This window comes from Neofelis nebulosa, chromosome 8 (assembly GCF_028018385.1).
Source record: "Neofelis nebulosa isolate mNeoNeb1 chromosome 8, mNeoNeb1.pri, whole genome shotgun sequence".
Taxonomy (NCBI): Eukaryota; Metazoa; Chordata; class Mammalia; order Carnivora; family Felidae; genus Neofelis; species Neofelis nebulosa.
The window spans coordinates 22,253,152-22,279,952 of record NC_080789.1 but is presented as its reverse complement, the minus strand read 5'-3'; the positions used below and the strand labels follow the sequence as shown (position 1 = coordinate 22,279,952).

At 35.7% G+C, this 26,801-nt stretch overlaps 1 protein-coding gene across 14 annotated transcripts in view; it reads right to left on the bottom strand.

Moving 5' to 3' along the window:
- ANKS1B (ankyrin repeat and sterile alpha motif domain containing 1B) overlaps positions 1-26,801 on the bottom strand; it is a 1,084,349-nt gene that overhangs the window by 448,779 nt on the left and 608,769 nt on the right. For all 14 annotated transcript variants that reach the window (XM_058741681.1, XM_058741678.1, XM_058741679.1 and 11 more), the window contains exons 13-14: positions 9,267-9,856; positions 7,246-7,318 (exon numbers count right to left, since the gene is read on the bottom strand). In XM_058741681.1, the coding sequence (XP_058597664.1) occupies positions 7,246-7,318; positions 9,267-9,856 (663 nt within the window). The remainder of the gene's footprint in view (positions 1-7,245; positions 7,319-9,266; positions 9,857-26,801) is intronic.

The window sequence follows — 26,801 nt, the reverse complement described above, 5'->3', positions numbered from 1 at the left end:
TTGCAAAATGCACTGATATTTATATAGAAATTGTTCAACTAGTTTGTTTATTTAAATATTTATTTAAAGTTTATTTATTTTGACAGAGCACACAAGCAGGGGAAGAGAAGAGAGAGAGAGAGTGAGTGAGAGAGAGAGAGAGAAAGAGAGAGAGAGAGAGAGAGAGAGAGAGAGAGAGAGAAAGAATCCCAAACAGGCTCTGTACTGTCAGCATGGAGCTCAATGTGGGGCTCAAACTCATAAACCATGAGATCATAACCTAACACAAAATTAAAAGTCCAATGCTTAACTGACTAAGCCACCCAGTCACCCCTTAACTAGTATTTTTAAAGTGTCTTACAATGAAGACTTTTTGCAGCTGTTTTCTAGCTTTATGGTGAATGTGAAAGAAGTATAGCCTATCAAAAATATCATCCATATCTTAAAGATACTTATATGTATTAGAAATAATGGGCCATTATCCACCCTTTGTTTCTTAGGAAAAAAGTTAAGAGAATATAGATAGAAGAGAGAAGAGAAATCAAAGAGGGGAGATGTCATCTATTACAGTATACTATGTACTAGAAATATAGCTAACTACATTCTCATGTAGTAACTAATTAGATTTTTCCAATGATGCTGAGGGAAGGTAGATATTATTTGTTACAGTTATTTTCTGTATGAAGAAATGATGTTTAGGCTGATGAGATGATTTCCAAAAGTCACAATACTAGTGATTGTTAGGGTGCATATTCAAACTTATGTCTACGTAGGTGACATATTTCTTACTCAAAAAATAAAGTTTTTAACAATTTGAGCTTCCCAGGGATAGGATATATTTTCTCTGGGAGTGGTGAGCTCATCATTATGGGAAGTGTGGGAGCAAATGTTGGTTGATCATATACGAAAGAGGTTATGGCAAATATTTCAGTGAAACTGAAAGATTGTACTTGCTCACTTACCTAGGTCTCTTCTAGAAGGTTAAATATTTTGTCGAATTGAAAACAATGTACCAGTTCTAACTACTGATATATCACAGGTAAATATTAGGCCACAGAATAATACTCAACTATTTCATAATTCAGAGAAACCTAATTTCACAGTTGAATATTATTTGAATTTTGAAAAACAGAAAATCTCAGCCATATTCTATTGATCAAAATCTATATTATGTAGGTTATTTTAGTTTTTAATGACTATTCAGAATGAATAGTGTTAAGTAAATTTTAGTGTCTACTTTGCTAAGAATACAATTGTTTCGTTGATTAAATACTGTCTCTTGATAAAGATTAACTCGTGCTAGCCTAATGATTACTGTAATTCACATTTTTACATAGCTATTCTATTATTAAGGGATTTCGTAGATTTAATCTATTTGGAAAAAAGCTAGTGAAGTGTTATATAAAACATAATAAAAATAAGTTCTCTTAATTTGGATAAAATAGGGTGCTTCTATGCTAACGTATTCTACTACCCACCTTCCCCAGTTGGTTCTATTAAAAATAGTGCTGCAAAAAGAAATAAAAATCAAAAATAAATTTTGCCCATTGCAGAGCTTCTCACAGAGAGGTTTTTAATGTGCAATTTAACAGTTCATGGGAAAAGGAATATTGCTGGAGGCAAGGAAAAATCTTCCTCTGAAAATAAGTAAAGCCCAGGTCATTATCAGCATTTATACATTCACTTTGGGACATAGGAGATATTTGGAGCTGTGGTTCATTTAAATATGACCACATCACGTGTACATTGGGAGGGCTTTGGGGGTGGAGCTGAAGCTTTCCATATACCAATAGTTAGGCTTTGCTAAGAGGAAGTGGTTAATTCTACACTTAAATACCCTCGCTTCAGTGCTCCCTTTAGTGCATATGAGCATAATTTTAGCTAAAGAGAAAGAAGCAAAGGACTGGCTTCCATTGTTCTGTGTAGGTAGCATACTTCATTGAAAGGATTATGGATTTCAGGAAGAAGCAAACTTACTTTTTGAAGCAGTTGACTTGGACATGTTAGTTACTTTTTCTGAGCTTTTCTTCATCTGTCAAATGGGTATAATAATACCTCACCTAGTTATCTTGAGAATTGAATGAAAAATGTTCACAGGAGAAAAGTGCACAGTATCTGATACACACTAAGAAGGGATTCTTCTTTCCTCTTTGTCATTTCTCTAATAGGAGAACTCTGGAAAATCGTAAATACTTTTTTAAAAAAGTGTTCTCCTAGAGTTTAAGAAATTATATTCCCATCAACAACCACAGCAGAAGAACAGCTATCAGCTGCACCTGATGCTTATCTAGAGTTATGTGAGCAAGTATCAAGGGTCTGAGAACAACCAAAACATCATGGAAGAGCAGCTTCTGGGGCTGTAGAGACCTATGCCCTAACCACCCAGAAAAGACCCTCTTTGGGGAAAGGGCCATGTGAGCACTCTCTGTTCTTGCAGACTAGAGCTACGGTGGAGCTTAGATCAGGAGTAGAGAGAACACTTATTCTGCCTCAGTGAGTTACTAAATTTCTAGAAACTCTCCATGGAGGGTCTCTATAGCTATGAGGGACTCTGAACTGTAACTTGGCCCTCAGACTCTTGGATGAAGAGGAGCAAAAGCTTAGAAAGTGAAGTTGCAGATTAATGTTAGTGACGGTTTTCAGAGCTATGAACTCTCCAGAAAATAGCTTCAGAATTATGATTCATCTATCCAATATAGACAGTGTATTTGATGCTAAAATCTTTTACAAATTCATTTTAATAGCTTTCATTTATAATTAAAATCTAGATGGAATTCATATCTTGGCGAAAGTAGGTTTTTAAAAGCTAAGACTCTAGAATTTTTCTCTTTGAATATAATTTAACCTTAAGTATAAGAAAAAAAAAATCCCAGCCTCAAAAAAAACACCTCTTTGCTAACTGCTACTTTCTATATTCATGTACTTGAGATGATTCCAATGCAGTAAGTATACCTGTAGTCTGCTTAGTGTGGCAGGAGATCATTAAAGCCAGTTTAGAAATAGGAGGGTGTTGATAAGATGATTTGTCACTCCTGTATTGTAAAATCTGCGCAATTACTTTGAATATTTGCTGTACATGTGTAATGATCAGCAAATCCTATGGAGTCCATTATTGTCTCCAACTTTACTTATATTTTCCTTAATCTCGTGAAGAAGATCATCAACATGATTCTTAGCAAGTGTGACAATTTTGGGGTAGTTAGAATGAAAATGGTAAATTTCCTAAATTGAAAGTGCTTCCTTGCACTTAACCAAGGACAATGGTTAAGAAATAAAACTTTAAGAAAGACTCATGAAAGCAGCTTAGAATATGAGCAATTACATTTGAACTAAAATCTTTACTGATCAAAAAGACAAGCAAGGGTTCCTAAGTATCTCCTCGTGTAGTATACATTCTAGTTAGAAAGATAAGTCATGCATACTTGGATAAGAAGGCGAGAGAATTACATTTGTTGACCACCTGCTATGTTCTAGGCTATAGTAGTACAAGTACATAATTTAATCTTGCAGAGGTCTTATGAGGTGGTTGTTAAAAATCTGAATTTACAAGGGAGGAACCTGAGATCAAATAGGTCACAGAGTAAGTGAATTGCAACTCTGGGATCTGAAACTGAGTCCACCTTCAAAACTGGCTCTCTGAGAAAATCTTATATGCATGAGTATGTGATGATGCAGAATGAACTATCATCACATCATGTATCCAGCATCACCAAAGAACATGATGTTCTATACAATATGAGATATTCAATATAATTGAATCCTACTGCCAATGCCAATTTCTTTGGCATTTGAATCTGATTTCAAGTGGGAAATCAGAAGTTATGTTCATGAAAATTGTCTATTAATGTTATTATGAATGAGAATCTAAAAGACTGACAAAACATAGATTGAGTAAATTTTATTTACTGTTATTTCTATCTTAGTCCTGGATAGCTGGAGTTGTCAGATAGGTTTCAAACTACTATAAAATTTCTGAGGAAATAAAAAAAAAGAGGAAATGGTTTTCTATGAGTGGAACTAGTTGATGATTCACAGAGCCTGCTCAAACTTTGATCTGGTTCCTATTTTTAGGCGTGAAGATGAAAGTGTTCCAAATCTCTTACTGGTCCAATAAATATTTTGTTTACAAAATACCTGAAATTGCAAATGTGCAGGTGGTGGGGAGGGCAAACAAAAACATTGAAACAAAATAGGAAAGAGCATGGAAAATGTAATGCTCATCTTTGATACATCACTGCTTCTGATTTTATTCTCCCAATCATCTTCTGAGGTTTTTAGCCACAAATGTCACAAAACTCATAAAGTTGTGCAGCTCTGTTAAAGCCAGGCTTGGTTCAGTTGCCTTCCAAAGCAAAATCTAGACACTGACAACACACACTAAGTAAAGTAGTATTTCCTCTCACTTATTCTAAATATACCTCCTGTTAATTTCATTGCAAATCTCTTCCCCATTGTCAAGAAAATAGAGAACATCCAGATTTCATAAAAGTAATTAAATCAAGTCTAGATTTTTCTCTTTTCTTTTCCAGGGTACCATGGAGTTTTATAATCTCTTTTAGTAATTACTCTTCTCTGGTACCAACTGACTGTTGGGCTTCTTACTACCTGTAAAACAAGTGACACACCACTATTCCAGGGAGGACAGGAAATTAACCACAAAGACTATGAAACTAGCTGACATCATGAAGTTCTTAAAGGAAGGGTAATGTGTGTTTATCTTGATATGTCCACAGTGTCAAACACCACATCTCTCTCATGGTAGGGCAAGGTGGGGAGCTGAAATATAATGCATATCTACATGTGTCAGACCCTACCTATATGCCATTAGACACATCTCTACAATTTTCCTATATTAATATCTTAATTTCTGTTAATGGGGAAACTGAATGAGTTGCCTAAGATCAAACACTTGGTAAACAGCAGAACTGAGATTTGAATTCATGTCTATCAGGAGCTCCTGGGTGGGCTCAATCAGTTGAGCCACTGACTTCGCTCAGGTCATGATCTCACAGTCCATGAGTTTGAGCCCTGTGTTGGGCTCTGTGCTGACGGTTCAGAGCCTGGAACTTGCTTCGGATTCTGTACCCTTCTCTCTCTGCCCCTTCCCTATTCATGCTCTCTCTCTCTCTCTCTCTCTCTCTCTCTCTCTCTCAAAAATAAAATTTAAAAAAATCTTTAAAAAATTGAATTCACATTTGTTTGATTTTTTTGTTTCACCATGTGATTCCCTGACTACACTTGGTAACCCAGTACATAGTCATGGAATGTATTTTCATGGGGTTGTCACCTCTCTAGTTCTATCTAGCCTCAAGAGGGAAAAGCCTGCAGCCCAGTAAAGTTGTAATTCACAAATGACCTAAAGGACAACTGGAATGCCACATGGTACAATCACTTTGTATAATTAATATGTAATTAAAAGGCAAAAATTAAGGCACATACAGAACCAGTCTTTGTTAATAGTAATGAATCTTTGAGGACTAAGTCTCTACTTTCATTTTCATTATCACTGTAGAAAAATAATAAATAAAGGCAGGGTGTAGGATGGTGGTATGAACAGTAGAAAGAGGAGAGTTAGGGGTAATAATCTGTGGATTTGTTTACTACTAAAGTACCCTTAAAAGGCAGCTTTGCCTGAGTGGCATTTTTAATTAACGCTTACCCTTATTATAGCATTAATCTTTCATTATAATCATGTTTATTTTTTTATAATTCTAATACTATCTATTTGAAGAATTTTAGAGCATTAATGTTCAATGTCACCTAAATCTTCCAATACAGAAGCACTATGTCTCTGCCTGAACATTCTCAGTATCAGGGAATTTCCTATTGGTAAAAAAAAAATAAATTCTTAACTTCATATCAATTAAAAATCTGTATTCCTATACTTTCTTCAAATTATTTTGTAAGCATGTCTGAAAGAACTATGCGGCAACATATATTCCTAGGCTAGTTCTTTGGATACTAGAAAAATCCTCAATGTTTATCAGCCTTTCTGTGTGAGAGATCTGGCTATACATGCTATCCCAGAGCTAATGTCATATTTGTGTCATTAGACATATGCACATAATTTTGTTGTTTTTCATAATTTTTCTGTTTTTAAAATCTAAAACAAATATGCATTTCAGAAAAAAATTGTCCAAACTTTTAAACAATTATCACTTAATTAACATGGGGTCCAGCCATATTGGAATAATTTCTTACCTGTCCCAGCATAGAAGAAACGAGTAAGGTGTTCATCTAGGCCTGAATATTCCCTTCAGTGGCTGCAACCCCAAATTTCAATGTTGCTATTTATCCACTCAGGCCCAGTGCATCATAAGAGAGCCATTTTCCAACTTTCTTGTGCTTAAGAGTCACTAGGGGTACTGTTTAAAAGGCCCTGGTGACCAAAGGGCTACAAAATCCCATAGCTGTTTATCCTATGCTATATCTGGACTTCTCTCTTACAGATCTTAATCCTATTATCTCTACAAAACCATCAACTATCACTACTAACTTAAACGAGTTCTTCTAGAACTTAGCAATCACTTGTTTTAACTCCAAATTTTATAGACCTGTATAATAATCTACAGTTATACCACTACTTAATGGCTGGATAGAAATGAAGCCAGTTCTTTTGACTCTATCCAAAATAGTAGATTCTTTAGCATGAATTTGACTGTTATTTTTAGGTTTAGCTGTCTCGTATTTGACATCATCCATCAGTATGAAGGAAAAAGTCTTCAAAGAAAGTTTCAAATGGAATTCTACTCTGAGCTTTATTTATAAAGAAGAAAATAATACTTCGCAAGGGCAATATGTTAAACAGCGATTGCAAAACTGTGAAACATTCTGCTAGGTATTCTGGGATACATGAAGATAAGTAACACCTAGTTCTTGCCATACTGGCGCTTGTAACTTGGGGGTAAGTTGTTAATCACTTTGGCCAGAATGAATGGGACATTTCACTGAATGGGAAATCGTAGTGTATTAAGTCATCATACTCTTTAACACTTTGAAGTGCTCCATACTTAGCTCTACACAAAGTTGAAACTCCATCAATGTTAACTGCCATAGCACCTGGGGAAAAAAATCTCTCAAGTTGCTAAATCATCACACTTACAACTCATATTTAGAGGTCATGGCTGTTTGATGTGAGTGTAAGGAAATAATCTGTATATGCTATCATTATAATAAAACATGGAATTATCTAAAGATTCCTAAATTTTCTAGCTAGTTCTTGAGCACATTTATTAATTACAATGTAGAAGATAAAGGTTTCCTTACTTGTGGTCTCACCATTCATTTCCTCAAGTTCACTGTTAATTCCAACATCTATGGAATTCATTATTTTGTCAATCTGTGAGAAACAAAAGCCATATAAATAAATTATCAATTCACTTTTATCATCACATTTTAAAACAATTTCCAAACTCCAGAAGCATACTTTCTTGATATTATTACCTTTGCAATACCACAATTAAGAGTCTGGCTGAGAAAGGTTTAAAAGGAAGCAGACGATTTTTGAATTGCTTTTAAAAATATAAATTATGCTTCCCTTTCTTAAACTTTCAAAATCAGACTGCCTTTTCTTTATATTTCCTAAAATGAACTTTGGACCTTCATGGGTCCATAAGTTAGGAACTGTGTATTCTTTAAACTCAGAAAGTGATGGGGCTAAGGGATAAGTTCATGTGAAGATGTTCATTCTGCCAGGCATTCTTCCTTTTCCATCTGAGAGCATGCATGTCTTTTGACTGGTGAAAGGGTGGGTTTCATCTGTGGGTATGACCATTGGAACCAAATGGCTTGACCAGCCACAAGCTTAATTTGTGGCATGGCATGCAATCACAAGAATCCAATTGTAGAAACACCTTAATTCTAAGAGATAAGTTCAATGTTAATTAATTCTGCTTCATTGCAGAAATGATTTCAGATGTTATTCACAGAATTAATAAATATAAGAAATGGGGAGACTTGAATAAACTATCAGTCAAGTAGGACAGTATTTATAGGCAGATATGACTAAGTTTTAGTCATTTATGGTTTAATCCCACTCCTCATCATCCTAGCAACTTGTGTAAGACAGCAGGTTTCAGAAAGGGCAATAAGCATTACTTAAGTGCCCTATTTTGTTCACCCTGAAACAGATGCAGAGAAATTTAAGTGATTTTCCCAAATAGCTCAATTCAGAATGTCAATATCAGACATCTCTAGGTTTCAGGTTTCAGAATACTAGAGTGACCTATTGTGCTTCAAAACCCAATCTAACTGGCACAGTCTTTTGAGAGAAAAAAATGTGAAACATTAGAGTGAAAGGCTAAGTGGGAATGTGGTCCATTCTCTGAAGAAATTCAAGAAAAGGCAAGGAACTTCATTATTTTATGATGTAGTCCTCCTTAGGGACAAAGGATGATATTTCATAACCTTTCAAGGGCACTTACTTTCTGAGTAATTCTATAAAATGGAAGACTTTGTCTTTAAGTACAGTTTGAATTTTTTTTTAAATGTTTGTATTTATTTTTGAGACAGAGAGAGACAAAGCATGAACGGGGGAGGGTCAGAGAGAGGGAGACAGAATCTGAAGCAGGCTCCAGGCTCTAAGCTGTCAGCACAGAGCCTGATGTGGGGCTCGAAATCACCAACTGTGAGATCATGACCTGAGCCGAAGTCGGACGCTTAACCGACTGAGCCACCCAGGCTCCCCTAAGTAGAGTTTAAATTAGTGATACTTGATCTCAACATCTTTTTCCTTAATCTCTCTGGTAGCTGTAAAAAGGAAATATTAAGTAATTTGGGTTTGTTGTATGGAACTTGGGGAAGAGCCAGAACTATTCCGTTTACCATTAAGGTTAAGATTATAAGGAGCTCTTCTGAAAATATAAGATACTTTAAAGAAGGGAGATGAGCTAACAAAGAGTTTAGTAAGTAGCAAAATGATACAGAACATCAGAAATACAAAGACTTCTCAGTTTGTCAGCTGCAGTGCTTGGTAGGACATACTGTGAACATTCTCTTGCACCTCATAACTAGTTATTACTTCTGCTTGATATCAATTTCTATGGAAACAATAGATTTCTCCACATGTGTGGAATTGTGTTTGTTTTTACACTAGCTGCAAAATTATCATGTATAACCCCTAGAACCTTGCCCTTCTACTTGGAACTCTATGCATCTGCTATTTTTTTTTCTTCCTTTTTTTTTTTTTTTTTTTTTTTGCCTCTGAAAGACTTAAAACTTAAAACCCTTCCCCCAAACCTCCTTTGATTCCAAAGCTTTATATAAAGAACAACAAGAACAAGTCTTACTTCTTCCCATTCAGAAGTGAAGGATGGTGTTCTTTCAGAATTCCCTTTAGAAGTATGTTCAGCAGGTGAAGATTCACTCCAGTTAACTCTTGGTGTTTTCTCATTTGAAGGGTATGCAATGAGATCAGAATCCGATTTAGAGACATTTTTTGATAAATGCATGTCAATCAGGGCTTTTGGCAATGATCTTATTCTCCCCAGGGTACAGGCTCTTTCCACAAATCCTCCCGTGTTCACAATCCACTGGTCTCCATTCCGGGATCCACTTCTAGTTGTTCTGGCGCCAACAATAGTATGGTTTTCAAGTTGGTTGCTTTTTTTGTGAAAAATTGTTCTACTGACCACTTTGGGTTTAATTTTCTTTACCAAAGGTTCTGAGTTATTTGCTATTGGAGACTTCTTGAAAGGCAAAGGACTGTTTGCTGAACTGACTTCATCTCGTCCTTCTTCACGTTCATCTCTTTTCCCATAGAGATGAAATGGATTTTCAGGGGACTCACAGGCTGGAGAGGATCCATGGAGAAGGCCTGCAAATTGCCCAGGATCATATTCTTTTGGAGGATCACTATCCTCCTGTTGAGAAGGGTCATCTGCAAAAGAGAAGGGCTTCAGGATGGCTGTTTATAAAGACTCCAAAAACCCTGATACAATAGCAGTGCCTTTTAAATTTGTGCAATATCCAGACATTTAATTTGCTGCTACACAATGATATCTTCACCCTATGAAACACCCACGACCCCATAGTACCATGTATAAAGCGAATTCGTGTGTGCGTGTGTGTGTGTGTGTGTGAACCAGATATTCCTGACATACCTTTGGATATATTTCAAAGATATGAATTGAGTATTAATTGAGTAATTGCATACTGTTCTTCCTTGTCCCCAGAGCATATATTTTATATTGAATACTAAAACTGGGTTTTCTAAATTTGAAAAAATTCCCGTGTCTAAAGCCTCACAATAAACGAATCATTGTGCAGTAGGAGGACATCAGGCAGGTAAATCAAGATCATACATAATGATATCCCTTTGCCCTTCTTCCAGAAAATAAATTCAGAAACAAAATCTTGAAAAGAAACATAATTAGAAGTTATTTAAAGTAAATAAAACTAATAGTATCACTTTAAGTATAATATTAAGAATAATTCTATAAATTACAATTTAGACAAAAAGGATTTGTTCAGGCTTAACATAAGCAAACAACGTAATCCATAATATCACTAAAAAGCCAGACGTTTTTAAGATAAACTGATGTTGAGTTATTAACACAAAGCCATCTTTTTCTTTCTTCTCTGAAATAGCATCAGTTATTTTTTAATTTCTTCAGATCTTTGAAAATGTAATGCAGAAAAGAAAAAAGAAGAATTTATTGCTTTGTAATTTTTTAAAGATAAAACATAAATGTTCTCTGGGACTTAAAATATACCATGCTTTTTTATGACCTAATTTGTCTTTTAAAGATATAGTGTGTAAAACCCTGGCCAAATAACTTAGCAAAGGAAGTCAATATGCCTTTTTGATTGGTCATTTTAATTCATATAGCTAAATATGTACCACAACCAAAAGTTAAATTACCTGATAAGCCCATAACCCAATCTTGTGAAAGAGTCAAAAATAGCCAATGTGCTAGATAATAACAACAAATCCAAAGCTGACTTGCTGACTTACACTTTAAAGAAGTTGGTTAGTATTATAAACCCCAAACACCAAAGTTTTCATAAATTAATAAGTAACATTTAACAGGTATGTGCTATTTACTAGGCACTGACTTAGGGATTATATTTACAAGATCTCATTTGATCTGTATAACAATTCTGTGAAATGATTAATAATAATCATGAGTATCTGATAGAGATATAACCAGAATATTGCATTTATATATTTAAACAAATTGGCAACCATAATTAAGTCTCAATAGATATTGCCCAGAGGATGCCTCATACAAATCAACTTTATGGTAGCTTGGCCCCAATCCCTATACTGTTCTATCCCTACGATCTGATGAGGCAGGTTTGCTCCTGGCCTTGAATATCCCTGGACCTAACCCTCTTTCCTGCTGGGCTTTTCCAAACAGACCATGTCCCCCTGCTCCAACCTATCACAACAATATCTTGAGATGGAAGAGAGGAGTGCTAGGAAGAGAGGTCCAAGAGATAACAGTCTAAAGGAGGAATACTCTGTGCCCACCCAATGCTATAATACTCACTCTGTCTTCCCACAAAAACTGCATCCCTTTCCAGTGTAACAACACTATACCCTTGATAACTCCTGTCCTTCCCTCACAACTGAGACCCTTCCTGAGGTAGAACAGTGAATGGAGAGTGAGTTAAGGCACCTCTGAACTCTCTCTAAAGGCTAGAGTTTATGGCCTATTATATCCATTTTTTGGAAGTAAAAATGAACACTTAGGCAACTTAAGTTCCTGAAGTTTCTAGCTAGTAAACAGTTAAGCTGTGATTCAAACTAAGATCTAGCAGATTCCCATATCCAATGGCCTGGAAAATAAATTACCATTCAGATAAAAGAACAATCTACATTTCAAAGACAAGTAAGTAAACCCTTTGTGGGAGGGGACTTGTTTTCTTCTGTTTATGACTGTTCCTGGAATTTGGATAAGTGGACTAAAAAAGGTTTTTTTCACCACCATGAAGCAAGATAATACCAAGAGGAAATAAAACTTGGCATTCTGTTCCAATGTATTTTCTTTTTCTTCCTACGCTACTTGGATCCATAGTCCTTTACAACATAACAGGTTGGTTTGGATGACAGTAATGGGTAAACAATGTGAAAGGAAGGAGGAATTCAGAAATAAGGAAGTTTAGAATTTAATTTGAAACTTGCTGAAGAAGGCTAAAGGGTGTGATTATGAAAAGAAAATTGAAAATAATCAGCCTATTGTGGGAAAAAAGGTTCTTTAAATCTCAGTCAAGAGGTTTTTGACCATATTCATGATAAATAAGAGTTTTAGGGGCATAATATTATTTAAAGTTTTCTGTGAATATTATTATTAGGTTATCATCCCTCTCTGGTTTCACAAAAATGACGATAATCACAACCCCAAAATGCTTTATACTGTCCAAGTCCTCTAGTGATAAGCAGTGACTTTCCTAAGTAAAAGAAAATTTAGTTATTAGCATATAAGCTTTGTATTTTGAATAATAGTTCTTAGCATCATGATAGTTGGTAACATCTTTGCTAAGAGTTGTCAAAAGGCAACTTGCTTATTTCAGTGGCCAAACTCTAAGGATTACTCAAATCAAAGAGAATGAGAAGTTGACATAAAACCTCATGAAATGCGTATTTGGTAGACTGATGGCATGGCCCAAATCTGCAAAGGCTCCCAAAACCACACCCTACACTGTATCCTTTCCTCCCACCTGACTCTGCGTAGGGACACATACCTTGCTTTGGCCAATGGAGCAATTGTACATATAATATAAGCAGAGACTTGAAAAGCACTTGTGCATTAGGGCTTGTTCTCTTGCTGCTCTTGCAAACTTGCTGCCATGTGAATAAGCCCAGACTTGTCTGATGGATGATGAAATACATTACTCAGCTATTTGAAATTGTAGGTTTTATTATTTTCCAAGTTTGATGAGGCTAACAGATCAGGAGACAATTGCCATTGTTGATGGCAATAAAGATAAATTGTTATAGATCCCAAGAGGAGGAGGACAGGGGAAACACCAGGGCTGGTTAGGAGGCAGAATGAGCTGGGGAAAAGGTGAGCAAGAGCCTTTATTGTGATTTCTATATGAAGGAGTGGGAGAAACAGGGTACAGGTTTAGGAGTGGCTAGTTTGAATCATTTCAGCAGCTTCTAGAGCATAGGAACTGTCCCTAGTCGTCTGGTCCTGGTGTGAAAAGTGCCCCAGAGCATGAGAGCATAATAAAGATAGTGGGGGGTGGGGATATGGCTGGGGATTGTTTGGTTTGCATATGAAGGCCATGTTGACTATCTCTAAGATTTAGCTAAACTTGGGAAGGGCAGTTCCTCCAGGGTTAGAAAGGTCCCAAGATGTCAAAGAATCAAAAACAAAACCAAAACAAAATAAAACACACCCAAAATAAAAAGGCATGGTTAATACACCAGCCATTTCTGTCATTTTAGACATCAGTAAGCCTACTTCCAGACATTTGAGTGAGGTCATCCATGACTAACCAATCTTAGGCCAGTATGCCTATTGACACAGCCAAGATTAGCTGAGGCTGACCCAGACCAGAAGAAAATACCCACTAGAATCATGAGCTAAATAAATGGCTGTTAGTTTAAGCCATTAAGTTTTGGAGTGGTTTGATATTCAATGATAGATAAATGATTCAGCCTGTAACCCAGTTTTCAAAGAAGAATTAATACACTGTTCAAAATACATTCTGACAATGCAGTGTTTATATTTTCATATCTGCAAAGATAGTAATTGTGTACACCTAGAAGTGTGAAGACTTATTAAAATAGTAGAAGTATGCCAATGGCATAGAACACATTAAATGCATGTTTATGTTATTTCAACAATTTTTAATCTAAAGGATTTCATTTTTACAAATAAATGTAGTAGTAGTGATTATATTAAACACTCAGTAAAGATTGTTATTTTGACATGGTCAATATATGGGATTTACTTCTTTGTTTATGCTTGTGTATTTTTAAAATATACTTTGGAGAGGATTTTTGCATTTTCTTACTATTTATTTAGATGTAATTGAGGCAGAGTATATAGATTAAACTGTTTTCATAACTTGTCCTATTTAATTTCACACTTCTCTGTTGATAAGTGTATATTTCATGCCAAGGTACAGAACTAAATATGTGTGAATTTCAATCTGATAGTTACTCAAAGCATCATTAGCATTTCAAAGAAATGTCAGAAAAAGTATCAAATAGTAAGTAGTTCAATTTGTTATTACCCATTTTTGCCCCTGATCTTTATCACCCATATTAATACCTGAATAGCAATAAAATCCCAAATTTCATGTTAAGATAAAAACAAATAATGGAAAATGAGTGATTTTTTTCTTATATTATAAATCATAACTTTTGTCTATTGGGTCATTTTATTCCTCTTTAGAATATAAAAAATTTCTCCATTTCCAGGGATTTGAGCGCTAATATTAATAGAAAATCTGTGATGTTGGTTGTTATTTTTCCTCTCTCATTTGTGACTTATTTATTTGGGTCTTTTCTCTTTTCTTTTTGATAAATTTGACTGGAGGTTTATCAATTTAATTAATTTGTTCAAAGAACCAGCTCCTGGTTTCATCGATCTATTATTTGTTTAGTTTCCATACCAGTTATTTCTGTTGTAATATTTATTATTTCCTTCCTTCTGCTGGCTTTAGGCTTCGTTTGTTGTTCTCTTTTAGATATAAGGGTAGGTTGTTTATTTGAGATTTTACTTGCTTCTTGAGGTAGGCCTGTATTGCTATATACTCCCCTCTCAAAACTGTTTTTGCTGCATCCCACAGGATTTGGGCCATTGTGTTTTAATTTTCATTTGTTTCCATGTATTTGTTTTTATTTCTTCTTTGATTTCCTGGTTGACCCATTCATTGTTTAGTAGGATATTGTTTAATTTCCATGTATTTGTGGTCTTTCCAATATTTTTCTTGTGGTGGACTTCTAGTTTCATAGCATTGTGGTCACAAAAGGTGCATGGTATGATTTAAATCTTTTTGTATTTATTGAGGCCTGTTTTGTGATCATATATGTAATCTATTCTGAAGACTGTTCCCTGTTCATTTGAAAGGAATGTGTATTCTGCTGTTTTAGGGTGGAATGTTCTAAATATATCTATTAAGTCCATCTGGTCTCATATGTCATTCATGAACAAGAAAAGCAAAGGTGGAGGTATCACAATTCCAGACTTCAAGTTATATTACCAAACTGTAGTGACAAAAACAGTATGGTACTGGCACAAAAACAGGCACATAAATCAAGAGAACAGAATAGAAAATCCAGAAATGAACCCACAACCACATGGTCAATTAATTTTCAACAAAGCAAGAAAGATTATCCAATGGACAAAAGACAGTCTCTTCAACAAATGGTGTTGGGGAAACTGGACAGCAACATGCAAAAGAATGAAACTGGACCATTTTCTTACACAAAACACAAAAATAAACTCAAAATGGATCAAAGATGTAAATGTGAGACCTGAAACCATAAAAATCCTAAAGAACACAGGCAGTAACCCCTTTGACAATGGCCATAGTAACTTCTTTCTAGATGTGTCTCCTGAAGCAAAGGAAATAAAAGCAAAAATAAACAATGAGGACTACATCAAAACAGAAAGCTTCTGCACAGCAAAAGAAACAATCAACAAAACTAAAAGGCAACCTATGGAATGGGAGAAAATATTTGCAAATGACATACTTGATAAAGGGTTATTATCCAGAACATATGAAGAACTTATAAAATTAAACACCAAAAAAAAAGGAATTTTAAAAATGGGCCAAAGATATGAATAGACATTTTTCCAAAGAAGACATATAGATGGCCAACAGACTCATGAAAACATCCTCAAGATCACTGATCATCAGGAAATACAAATCAAAACTTCAATGAGATATCACTTCACACCTGTCAGAATGGCTAAAATCAACAACACAAGAAAAAACAGATCTTGGCAAGGATGTGGAGAAAAAGGAAACTTCTCACACTGTTGATAGAAATGCAAACGGGTACAGGCACTGTGGAAGATAGTATGAAGCTTCCTCAAAAAGTGAAAAATAGAACTATTCTATGATCCAGAAATTGCACTACTAGGTATTTACCCAAATAATACAAAAATACTAATTCAAAGGCATACATGTACTCCTATGTTTATAGAAGATTATCTATAATAGGCAAATTATGGAAACAGCCCAAGTGTCCATTGACTGATGAATGGATAAAAAAAGATGTGGGGTGTGTGTGTGTGTGTGTGTATCTATACCTATAATCTATATATAGATATGTATCTATATAGATATAATGAAATGTTAGTCATAAAAAAGTATAAACTCTTTCCATTTGCAATGACATGGATGGAGCTAGACAGCATTATGCTAAGAAGAGTAAGTCAGAGAAAAGACAGATACCATATGATTTCACTCATGTGGAATTTAAGAAACTAAACAAATGAGCAAAGGTGGAAAAAAGAGAAAGAGGCAAGCCAGAAGCAGACTCTTAACTATAGAGAACAAACTGATGGTTACCAGAAGGGAAGTGGGTGGGGGATGGGTTAAATAGGTGATGGGGATTAATGAGTACACTTGTGATGAGTACTGGGTGTTGTATGGAAGGGTTGAATCACTATAATGTACACCTGACACTAATATACTGTATGTTAACTAAATGGTATTTAAATAAAAACATATGATAATGAAAGGATAAAATGAGCACAGGACAGCGACAAACAAAAAATCAACTATGGGTGATATCATTAATAAAGCAGGTATCAAGGAATCCCTGTGACCCTGGAAAATGGATGGCAAAGCCAAATCAGGTGATAGTAGCAAGATCCGGAACTTGATCTGTGAAGCTGTGAAGCTGTAGTGGTGAAAAGAAAATGAAATTGGATGGACCTTGCAAACCATGAAATTGCCATTAGACTCTGATTACCAAAAAGAGAGGGCCCAGCACTAAGAAGGGTGGTAAGTGATAGAATCTGAGGACAACCAGCAGAACTTGAAAATATCCTGCAAAAAGACAACAAGAAGTAGTTTATACCCTTGAGAGTCTCAGAAATATTCAATAAAGATGTGCTCTTAGTAGGTCTAGAGACTCTGGAGAAAAACTTTCAGGAGCAGAATCCAAATTGAACAGGGTGCAAATACCAGAGACCTTAGGGGGAAAAACACTTTATAGAAGGGGAGGTAGGAGTGGTATGGGAGGCAGAGGTCTAGAGGAGGGAGGCCTTGGACATAATAGTAGCAAAATATAATGTTCAACTGTGAGAGTACTACTTTGGAAAGCAAAGTGCATGGAGCTCTGGAGAACACTGAGGTAATGGCAGCAAGTATTCTGAATCAAGAGAAGCACCCCTGTTTCTTAATACTTCACAGTAACCACAAAGGAGAAAGTCCTTGAACAGTGAAGTGGGTAAAGCTACTTTCATATGGTATGGCTCATGCCTACTCTCATACAAGAACCTTTTGTGCTTGAATAATCCAGGACATCTCCTCTCATTAAACATGAGGAAACAAACAAACAAAAAAAAGGATTTTAATAAAACCTCATTTAAAGACATGTAAGAAAAAGAAATGAAAATGAATGTTTAAGAGCTAATGAAAACAAATAAATGTAGCCCCAGAGAATTTGAAAACAGTAAGCTAAAATTAAAAAGTATTTAAAAGAAATTAAGAAAATGATACAAATTCTGAAGGAACAACCTATACAATAAACAAAGGAGCTCAGATATGAAATGGCTGCTCATTTCCTTTCTCCTTTCCCATTCACTCCAGGGGCAATTCATTCCTAAAGTCATTAGATGAGAAAGAGTGAGAAGGCATCCATGCCTTCAGTGGAGAGTGGAGGTTTGCAGTGACTCAGAGTTGAAAATCAGCGCCCAAGCAGGGTAATGGTGGTAACTATGTTTGGGGGAAACACAGCATGGCATGTTGGGGCCCACACAGTGTTTGGTGAATGTCCACACAGGGAGTAGTCTGGTATGGAGTGTCAGGGCTCAGGTGAGGGTAAGGAGTAATCTATGGAAGGGGAATGGCCTAGCTGAAGGAGTCAGAAACTGAGCAAAGCAAGGAGAATATCCCTGCAGAGAGGTAGCCTAGCAAGGAGAGCAAAACCCAAACAGCGCAAGGAATGTGTCCATGTCCAGAAGAGAAAAGTGTTCCTCCATGAGGTGGCCTACCACGGGATGTCAAAGCCCAATCAGGCAAAGGAGGATGTCCATGTGTGGCAATGGCCTGCCATAAGGTGCAGTCCCAGGAGTGCAGGCAGGATGTTTATAAAGAGAGATAAACTGGCATGGAGACTGAAGTCTCAGTCAAGGTGAGGAGCGCCTGGGTCGCTCAGTCAGTTAAGCTTCCAACTCATGGTTTCACCTCAGGTCATGATCTCACGGCTTTGTGGGTTCGAGCCCTACATCAGGCTCCATGTTGACAGCACAGAGCCTGCTTGGTATTCTCTCTCTCCCTCTCTCTCTGCTGCTCCACCACTCATGCTCTCAAAATAAATAAATAAACTTAAAAAAAATATATCAGTCAAGGTAAAAAGGATACCTGAGTGGGGAGGAGGTAGATCTGGGAGATTGGTTACATACAGAAGGTCTAATCAAATAAGCAACTACATTAAGGATAGTGGGAGCCAGATTTCTCACTGTTTAAGAGAGAATTTTAAATATGAAGAGGAAGAAAACTAGAGTGAACCTTGTGATATTGGATTGAAATTGGAGATATCAATATTTTCAAGACAGAAGACATGTAAATATGTATTTGTGCATATATGTATTAACACATATATATTACCTTATATTAGCTACCTCTGTCTACTAAGAGGGCCTGGGAAATTGAAATCCCAGTAGCAGTAAGTAAAGCCAAGATTTTTGCTTCTAAATATATATTCCACTCAAATAAACAAGGATCCATTGAGAAATGACTGATATCAGTGCCAGTGCACGGAAGGTGCAAGATGAGCCTGGAACACCTTGTGCCAGAAAGCAAAGAAGTACTCAGAGTGATGAGGCATGTTAGGAGGATACAGAAGCCAGCTCAAATGGGCCAACTGGTTAAACTGAGGACAGTTTTGGGAACAAAATACATAATGACAGTTAATAAATTATAATCTATTATAATAAAAATAGAAACACATGAGCTCATAACAATATATAAATACATGAATGATTCAAAAGTTTGATTAGGAATGGGAAATTTAAATAATTTCAAATCGCATCTCCACAAGATACCTATTAATTACAAAGCATAAAGACTAACTCTATGGTGAAAAATTCTGGGGGCACTACCTTAATCAAATGATCAAGGTGAACATCACTGGTAATAGAGCAAATAAAAATCTTGCCCCACCTGATAGGATACAATGAGAAAAACACAGAATCACTTCTGGATTTTTCTGCCAAAGATGCATAACCTGAATCTACTCATGCAGAAATATGAGATGAGGCTAATTTGTGAGATATTCTACAAAATAACTGCTTTTTAATCTTCAAAAGTATCAAGGTAATGAATGCCAAGGAAAGTTAGAGGAACTGTTCAGATGGAGGGAAACTAGAGACATTACAACTATAAATGCAACATGGGATCCTGAGCTAGTTTCTTTTTATCGTGAAGGTTATTATTGGAGAGAGTAGAAAACTTGAATCAAGTCTGAGGAATAGATGTTAGTAATGTATTAATGTTAATTTTCTGATTTGGTTCCATTGAGATTGTGCAAGAATGTATAATTGCTTGTAGGAAATGCTATCCCACAACATTGTTTCTCTAAGTGTTGTCCAGGGATGCTTGGGGTCCCCGAGATCTTTTCACAAGGGTCCTATGAGGTCAAAACAGTTTTCAGACTAATACTAAGGGCATCTATTTGCCTTTTTCCCTCTCATTACCTCATGAGGGTTCAGTGGAGTTGTTAAGAGGCTACATGATATATCTTTCCACAGTGGAAATGGGTGATGGCTCTTCAGGTCTCACTGTGGGAACTGGCACATTATCACTTATTCTCTCATTTACTGATGGAATAAAGTCATGTGTCTAAAACTAATGTAAATGGAATGAGGATGTAAAGGCCACCTACTGTCCTGCTGTACAGTGTAACATAGCAGAAAAGGGAGTGAAGAGTTGAGAGCAGTAATCAGATCTACCACAGAATACCTCTGATTCCCTTTTAAAATGATGCTTTTTCTAATTTTTGGATAGATACCATTTATTAAGTATGTTCTTTTGTATTTCAACTTCGCTGAGAATTTCAGTTATGATTGAATATTGGGTTTATATCAAATGGTTTTCTTCACCCATTGAGTTCATTATGTAGTTTTTCTCCTTTAATCCATTAGTGTGAATAACACACTTTCTTATGTTAAACATGCTGGATGTTAATGGGATGAATTGGTCATAATGAATTTTTTTTTGCTGTCCCACTAGATTTGGGTTGCTAGTATTTGGTTTATGATTTTTGCATCTATGTTCATGAATGAAATAGGCCTTTAATTTTTTATTTCTTATGCTGTCTAGTTTTGCTATGAAGCTTATTAGTGTTACAGAACTAGATGGGGAAAATTCCCATTTCTTCAATTGTCTAGACGGGTTTGTGTAAGATTAGAATAGTCTGTTTCTTAACAGTTATATTTGTTACTTTTAAAATAATCTTGACTCAATATATTCTTTGTGGAAAGATTTTTCATTATTCATTCAATTTCTCTAATAGCCATATGACTATTTGGGCTTTCTATATCTTTTTGAAGTTTTGGTAGGTTATAATTATCCAGAATTTATTCATCTCTCTCAATTTAAATATCTGTTGGCACAAAGTTGTTCATATTTTTTTCTTATTATCTTTTTATGTAACTGTAGTTATATTCCTTCTCATTGTTAATATAGTTTGTTGGTACAGTCTCCCTTTCTTCTATACTGTTCTTAGTGGTAATTACATTCACTTTTAAGTATATAAAATATTCTGCTCCTGATTTTGTATATTAGTTTCTGTTCTACTTCATTAATTTCTGTTCTTTGCCATTTCCTTTTTCCTACTTTTCTGTTTTTTTCCTATCATTTATTATGAAATTTTTAAAATTTGCACTTAGCTAATTAGTCTTCAGCATTTCTTCTTTTCTTTTCTTTTCAGTTTATTTATTTATTTTGAGAGAGAGAGCGAGTGAGAGAGGGGCAGAGAGAGGGAGAGAGAGAGAATCCCAAGTATGCTCTGTACCATTAGCATCCCCATGGAGCTGCACGGAGCCCCATACAGGGCTTGATGACATGAACACTGAGATCATGACCTGACCCAAACCCAAGAATTGGGCACTTAACTGACTGAGCCACCCAAGTGCCCTGTATTTCTTCTTTTCTAATATAAGAATTTAAAATTTCTTAGTTCCACTTATGCTGCTTTCACCATGTTTGATATTTAGTATTTACATTTTTGTTTAAATATAAACATTTTTAAGTTAGAATTATGGTGTCTCAACTCATTTTTCATGAGTTATTTAGAGGTGTGTATTTAAATACACAAATTTATGAGGATATATATGGGAGTCTTTAACTTAATTGAATTCTTTTTTTTAACATTTATTTATTTTTGAGACAGAGACAGAGCATTAACTGGGGGAGGGTCAGAGAGAGGGAGACACAGAATCCTAAACAGGCTCCAGGCTCTGAGCTGTCAGCACAGAGCCCCACGCGGGGCTCGAACTCACGGACCGCCAGATCATGACCTGAGCCGAAGTCGGACGCTTAACTGACTGAGCCACCCAGGCGCCCCAACTTAATTGAATTCTTGTCAGAAAATGTATATATGTACCTGAGTCTTTGACATGTATTGAAACTTATAGCCAAGTCAAAATCAATTTTTATCAATGTTTCATGAAAATGACATGTACTCTCTAATTGTTGGGTACCAAGCTGTATGTCTTTTACTACATTAAATTGATTAATTGAGCTGTTAAAATATTCCATTAACTGGGGCGCCTGGGTGGCGCAGTCGGTTGAGCGTCCGACTTCAGCCAGGTCGCGATCTCACAGTCCGTGAGTTCGAGCCCCGCGTCGGGCTCTGGGCTGATGGCTCAGAGCCTGGAGCATGTTTCCGATTCTGTGTCTCCCTCTCTCTCTGTCCCTCCCCCGTTCATGCTCTGTCTGTCTCTCTCTGTCCCAAAAATAAATAAACGTTGAAAAAAAAAAAATTAAAAAAAAAAAAAAATTCCATTAACTGAGGTATGTTGAAATCTCCTGGTTTTAGTGGACTTATGATATTATATGATGTATATCATACGGATAATTTTTAAGTGCATACATGTTTAGAATTTTTATATTTTCTTGGTGAATTGAATGTTATAATATTTCATAGTGACTATATCTTGGAAATGCCTTCAGTGTTAAAGTCTACTTGGCTTGATACTGATATAGCTACCCAACTTTCTTTGGGCTAATACTTCTCAGGTATAACTCCTTTCATCTTTACCTTTTTTGGGTGTGTACCTTTTGGGGTGTATAGCCCTTAGCTATAGATGTACCTATTTTAAAGAGCATAAAGCTGGATTTTGTTTTCCTACTATCTAAACAATCTCTTCCTTTTAACTAGTGAAATTAGCAAATTTATGTTGATTTCAGTGATTACATATTTAGACTTTGTTCTACTATACATTTTGATATCTTTTTATCTTTCATATTTTTTTCACCTCTATTCCCTTTTTTGTTCTTTTTTTCTCATTACTATTTTTTTGCATGTCTTGGATTTATATAACTTATTTTTATCCTTTTGGTACACTTAAAATTTTACCCTACATTTTAATTTTTAATTTTTTTTAACATTTATTGATTTTTGAGAGACAGAGCGAGATAGAGCATGAGTGGGGGAGGGGCAGAGAGAGGGGGGAGGACACAGAATCCAAAGCAAGTTCCAGGCTCTGAGCGGTCAGCACAGAGCCTGATGTGGGGCTCAAACTCACATACCGAGAGATCATGACCTTAGCCAAAGTCAGATGCTTAACTGACTGAGCCACCCAGGGCCCCCCCCCCCCCACATTTTGAATTTAAAACTCTAAAGTTGAACAGTACCTTATCCACTCACTTCCTGAATAGTTTTAAGATTTTAGATCACTTGAATTCACTTACTTGTTCTGTAACAAATGCTGTTGTCAGTGTTTTCATTTTATTTAATAATTTTTCCAAATCAGATGTTATTATTTTATTCAGATTATTTTTATTTTAATTTGCATATATGTTTACCATTTTATTTATTCATTATTACTTCCTCAGAATGGCCTAAGATCATTTTCCCTCTTGAAGTAATCCTTGAGATTATTCTTTTGGAAAAAATGTCTTGGTAAATCCTTTTGTTTTTCAACTATAAATGACTTTATATTACACTTTCATTTATTAAAAAAAGTTTTTAAAGTTCACCATTTGAGATCGAGGGTTTTCTCTCATACCTTGAAGATATTATTTTGCTCTTTTTGGCTTCTATCATTTCCTTGATAAATTGGCAATCATTATTTTGTGTTTTTGCTGCAGGTGACCCATCATTTCTCCACCTGCTTTGAGAACCTTCTCTGTATCTTTCAACTTCACAATAATGTGTCTTACTGTGGATTTCTCTTTTTTTATCCTGTTTGGAATACAGTGTGTTTCCTGGACCTATGATTTAATGTTTTATCAATTGTGGGAAAAAAATTCAGCCATTATCCATCAACAAATTTCCTCTCCTATATACTCTTTATTATTTCATCCCAAGTCTCTGATTAAGTGCATGTTAACTCTCTTATTCGATCCTTCATCTCTTCATGTTTTCCATATTTTTTGCTTCTTTGGCCCTTTGTGCTACATGGTGGAGAATTTCTTCAGATTTATTTTCCAATTCACCAATTCTCTTTTCACCTCTGCCTAATCTGGTAATATATAATTCTATTCATGCAGAATTTTAAAAATAATTTCAAGTGTTATATTTTTCATATTTAGAAATGCCATTTAGTTTTCAATTTGCATGCTATTTACTGATAGTCCTTGCTTTTATTCATCTTCATGATTGGGCATTTCTTTCTTTTCTTTTTTTTTAATGTTTTATTTTTATTTTTGAGAGAGAGAGAGAGAGAGAGAGAGAGCGAGAGCACAAGCAGGGGAGGGGCAGAAAGAAAGGGAGGCACAGAATCTGAAGCAGGCTCCAGGCTCTGAGCTGTCAGCACAGAGCCTGAGGTGGGGCTCAAACTCAAAAACTGTGAGATCATGACCTGAGCCGAAGTCAGATGCTTAACTGACTGAGCCACCCAGGCACCCTGGGCATTTATTTCTTTAAACATATTATAGTTGTTTTGTTTGATTTATCATTGTTTTACTTCCGATTTTCAGTAACAATACCTATAGTCACTGGGGATTAGATATGTATTTGCTATTTTTGATCATACCCACTTACAGTGATTTACTTTCTAAGGTGATTGGGAATCATTAATTGTTACCTCATTACTTGATCTTAATCTATGGAAGCTTGTCAATCTGATCAGAGATTCCCCCAGAGGGAAATTTATGTTTGCCTTCCATTTCCCTAAATAGTTTTGACTCAGCCTTCCCACTTCACCACTGAACAGGGTACAGTATACAAACAGCAATGGTTTTATTGACATCTGCACTCAGCAACATTGACTCTCTTGTCTTCTAACACATATTTTAGAGAGCAAAGCTTGTTAGAGCAGGCAATGTCTCAAAGAATGTGTCCTATTCAGAATATATTTGTTCTGCTGCAGACAGATGTCTCAGAGCACTTAGTCTGCCGTAATACTTTGTAGCAAAATATTTTTATCATAAAAATGTACATTCATGAATATTTCAATTCAAAAAATCTAGATCTAGTTTATTGTGAGTCTACTAAATAGGTAGAGTTAATAATAAATTGCCTTGCCATGAATGTTAATACTTTGTAATGTGTGATACAATATATAAGTCAATAAATTATCCTGAGTATTATATAAATGAAGAACAAGCTTACTGTAATTATGAACTCAAATAAAACAAATCCTTTTTAAAATAAGATCCCACTAAAATGTATATTTATAAAGAACACAAAAGAAATTCATGGAGTTTTGGTAATGTTTAAAGCATTCCAATTACTCCATGATATTCATTTAAAAAGATAATCATGCAAAATAATCACAGAGTGTGTTTTGTATTTAAATCCTAGATCACTTAAAGAGAACTAGGAGCTAAACTTTGGTCAATATATGGTCAATATGGCTCAACAATCTTTTAAAGGGGTACTGAGTCTTTTCAGAAATATTTGTGAGACATGTTATCTATTTTCTTGTTTATTTATTTAAAGTATATTTTATTTATTTATTTAAAGAGAGAGTGTGGGGGAGGGGCAGAGAGAGGGAGAGAGAGAATCTTAAGCAGGCTCCCCCCTCAGCAAGGAGCCCAATGCAGGGCTCAATTTTATAACTCTGAGATCATGACCTGAACTGAAATTAAGAGTCCGATGCTTAACTGACTGAGCCATCCAGGTGCCCCCTGTTTTTGTTCATTTATAATGTAATTATATAAACCTTGTCGTAGTTTATTTATCTGCCTGTTTTCTTAGTTATAGCACTCATGTGCTCTGGCTAGTATGTTCATTTACATCCAAATATTAAGAATGTCTTTTCAGTTACATATATACTAAGACAGAAGTATGAGTCAAACAAATAATAATAAGCCACAGAGGCAGCTATATAGAGCTCATATTCTCTTAATTCCCTAAGTCAAAATCAATTAAAGTTTCCAAAGATATATGAAATTAATTTAAATAAATATAAATTCCATACTTATTTCAAAAATTAAAAAGGCTAAGATTCCATACTAGGAAAGGGGAACCAACATTTATTATTTCTCTTCTATGTTCAAGGTTATTCTATTTCATTAGGTCAATCCTCACATAAGTCTCTGAAGTAGGTATTATCATTACCTTTAAACTGATAAGGAATAGCTAGTAAACAGAGGAGACAGTGTAGGATATAAATCTGGCTAGTCCAAAACCTGCCTCTTTCCATTCCATTACAAGGTTTTGTGCTTATGGTTTACCCCAGAATTTCCTATGGCTTCAGCACATGTCCTATGGAGACAGTATAGGGAAAGCAAGAGGGACTTAACTCCTGTAAAGCCACTGGTCTGAGGCAAGGGTTAAAAGTTTACATACTTAGAGACAAATACCTCCTTCTGGGAAAGAGAACAAATGAGAGATAACAGCCGTCAAGGAGTAATGGTAGTCTGGGCAAAATTAGAAGTAACAATTTAGGGGCATCTGGGTGGCTCAGTCAGTTAAGCATGGGACTCCTGATTTGGGTTCAGGTCATGATTTCATGGAGTCATAAGATTGAGCCCCATGTCAGGCTCTGCACTGGGTGGGGAGCCTGCTTGAGATTCTGTCTCTCTCTCTCTCTCTCTCCCCCACTCATGTGCTCTGTCTCTATTAAAAAAAAAAAAAAGTAACAATTTAAAGCCTGCTTGCACAAGTATTCCTATTTTCCAGGAACCCTAAAACAATGTTGACCATTGTAAAAGGTATCCTGTGATTGTTTTACGTCCACTACAAAGTAATGACCATAAGATGGGGTGCCTGGGTGGCTCAGATGGTTAAGCATCCGACTTTGGCTCAGGTCATGATCTCATGGTACCTGAGCTCAAGCCCCGCATCAGGCTCTGTGCTGACAGCTCAGAGCCTGGAGCCTGCTTTGGATTCTGTGTCTCCCTCCCTCTGCTCCTCCTCAGCTCATGCCCTATCTCTCAAAAATAAATAAATATTAAAAAAAAATTTTTTAAAGTAATGACCATAAGATAATGACTATGGGACTGAAGGACACTTCCTCCCTGCCCTGCCCACCCCTCCCTTTGGAAAAGTGCCTTTATAAGGCTTGCAT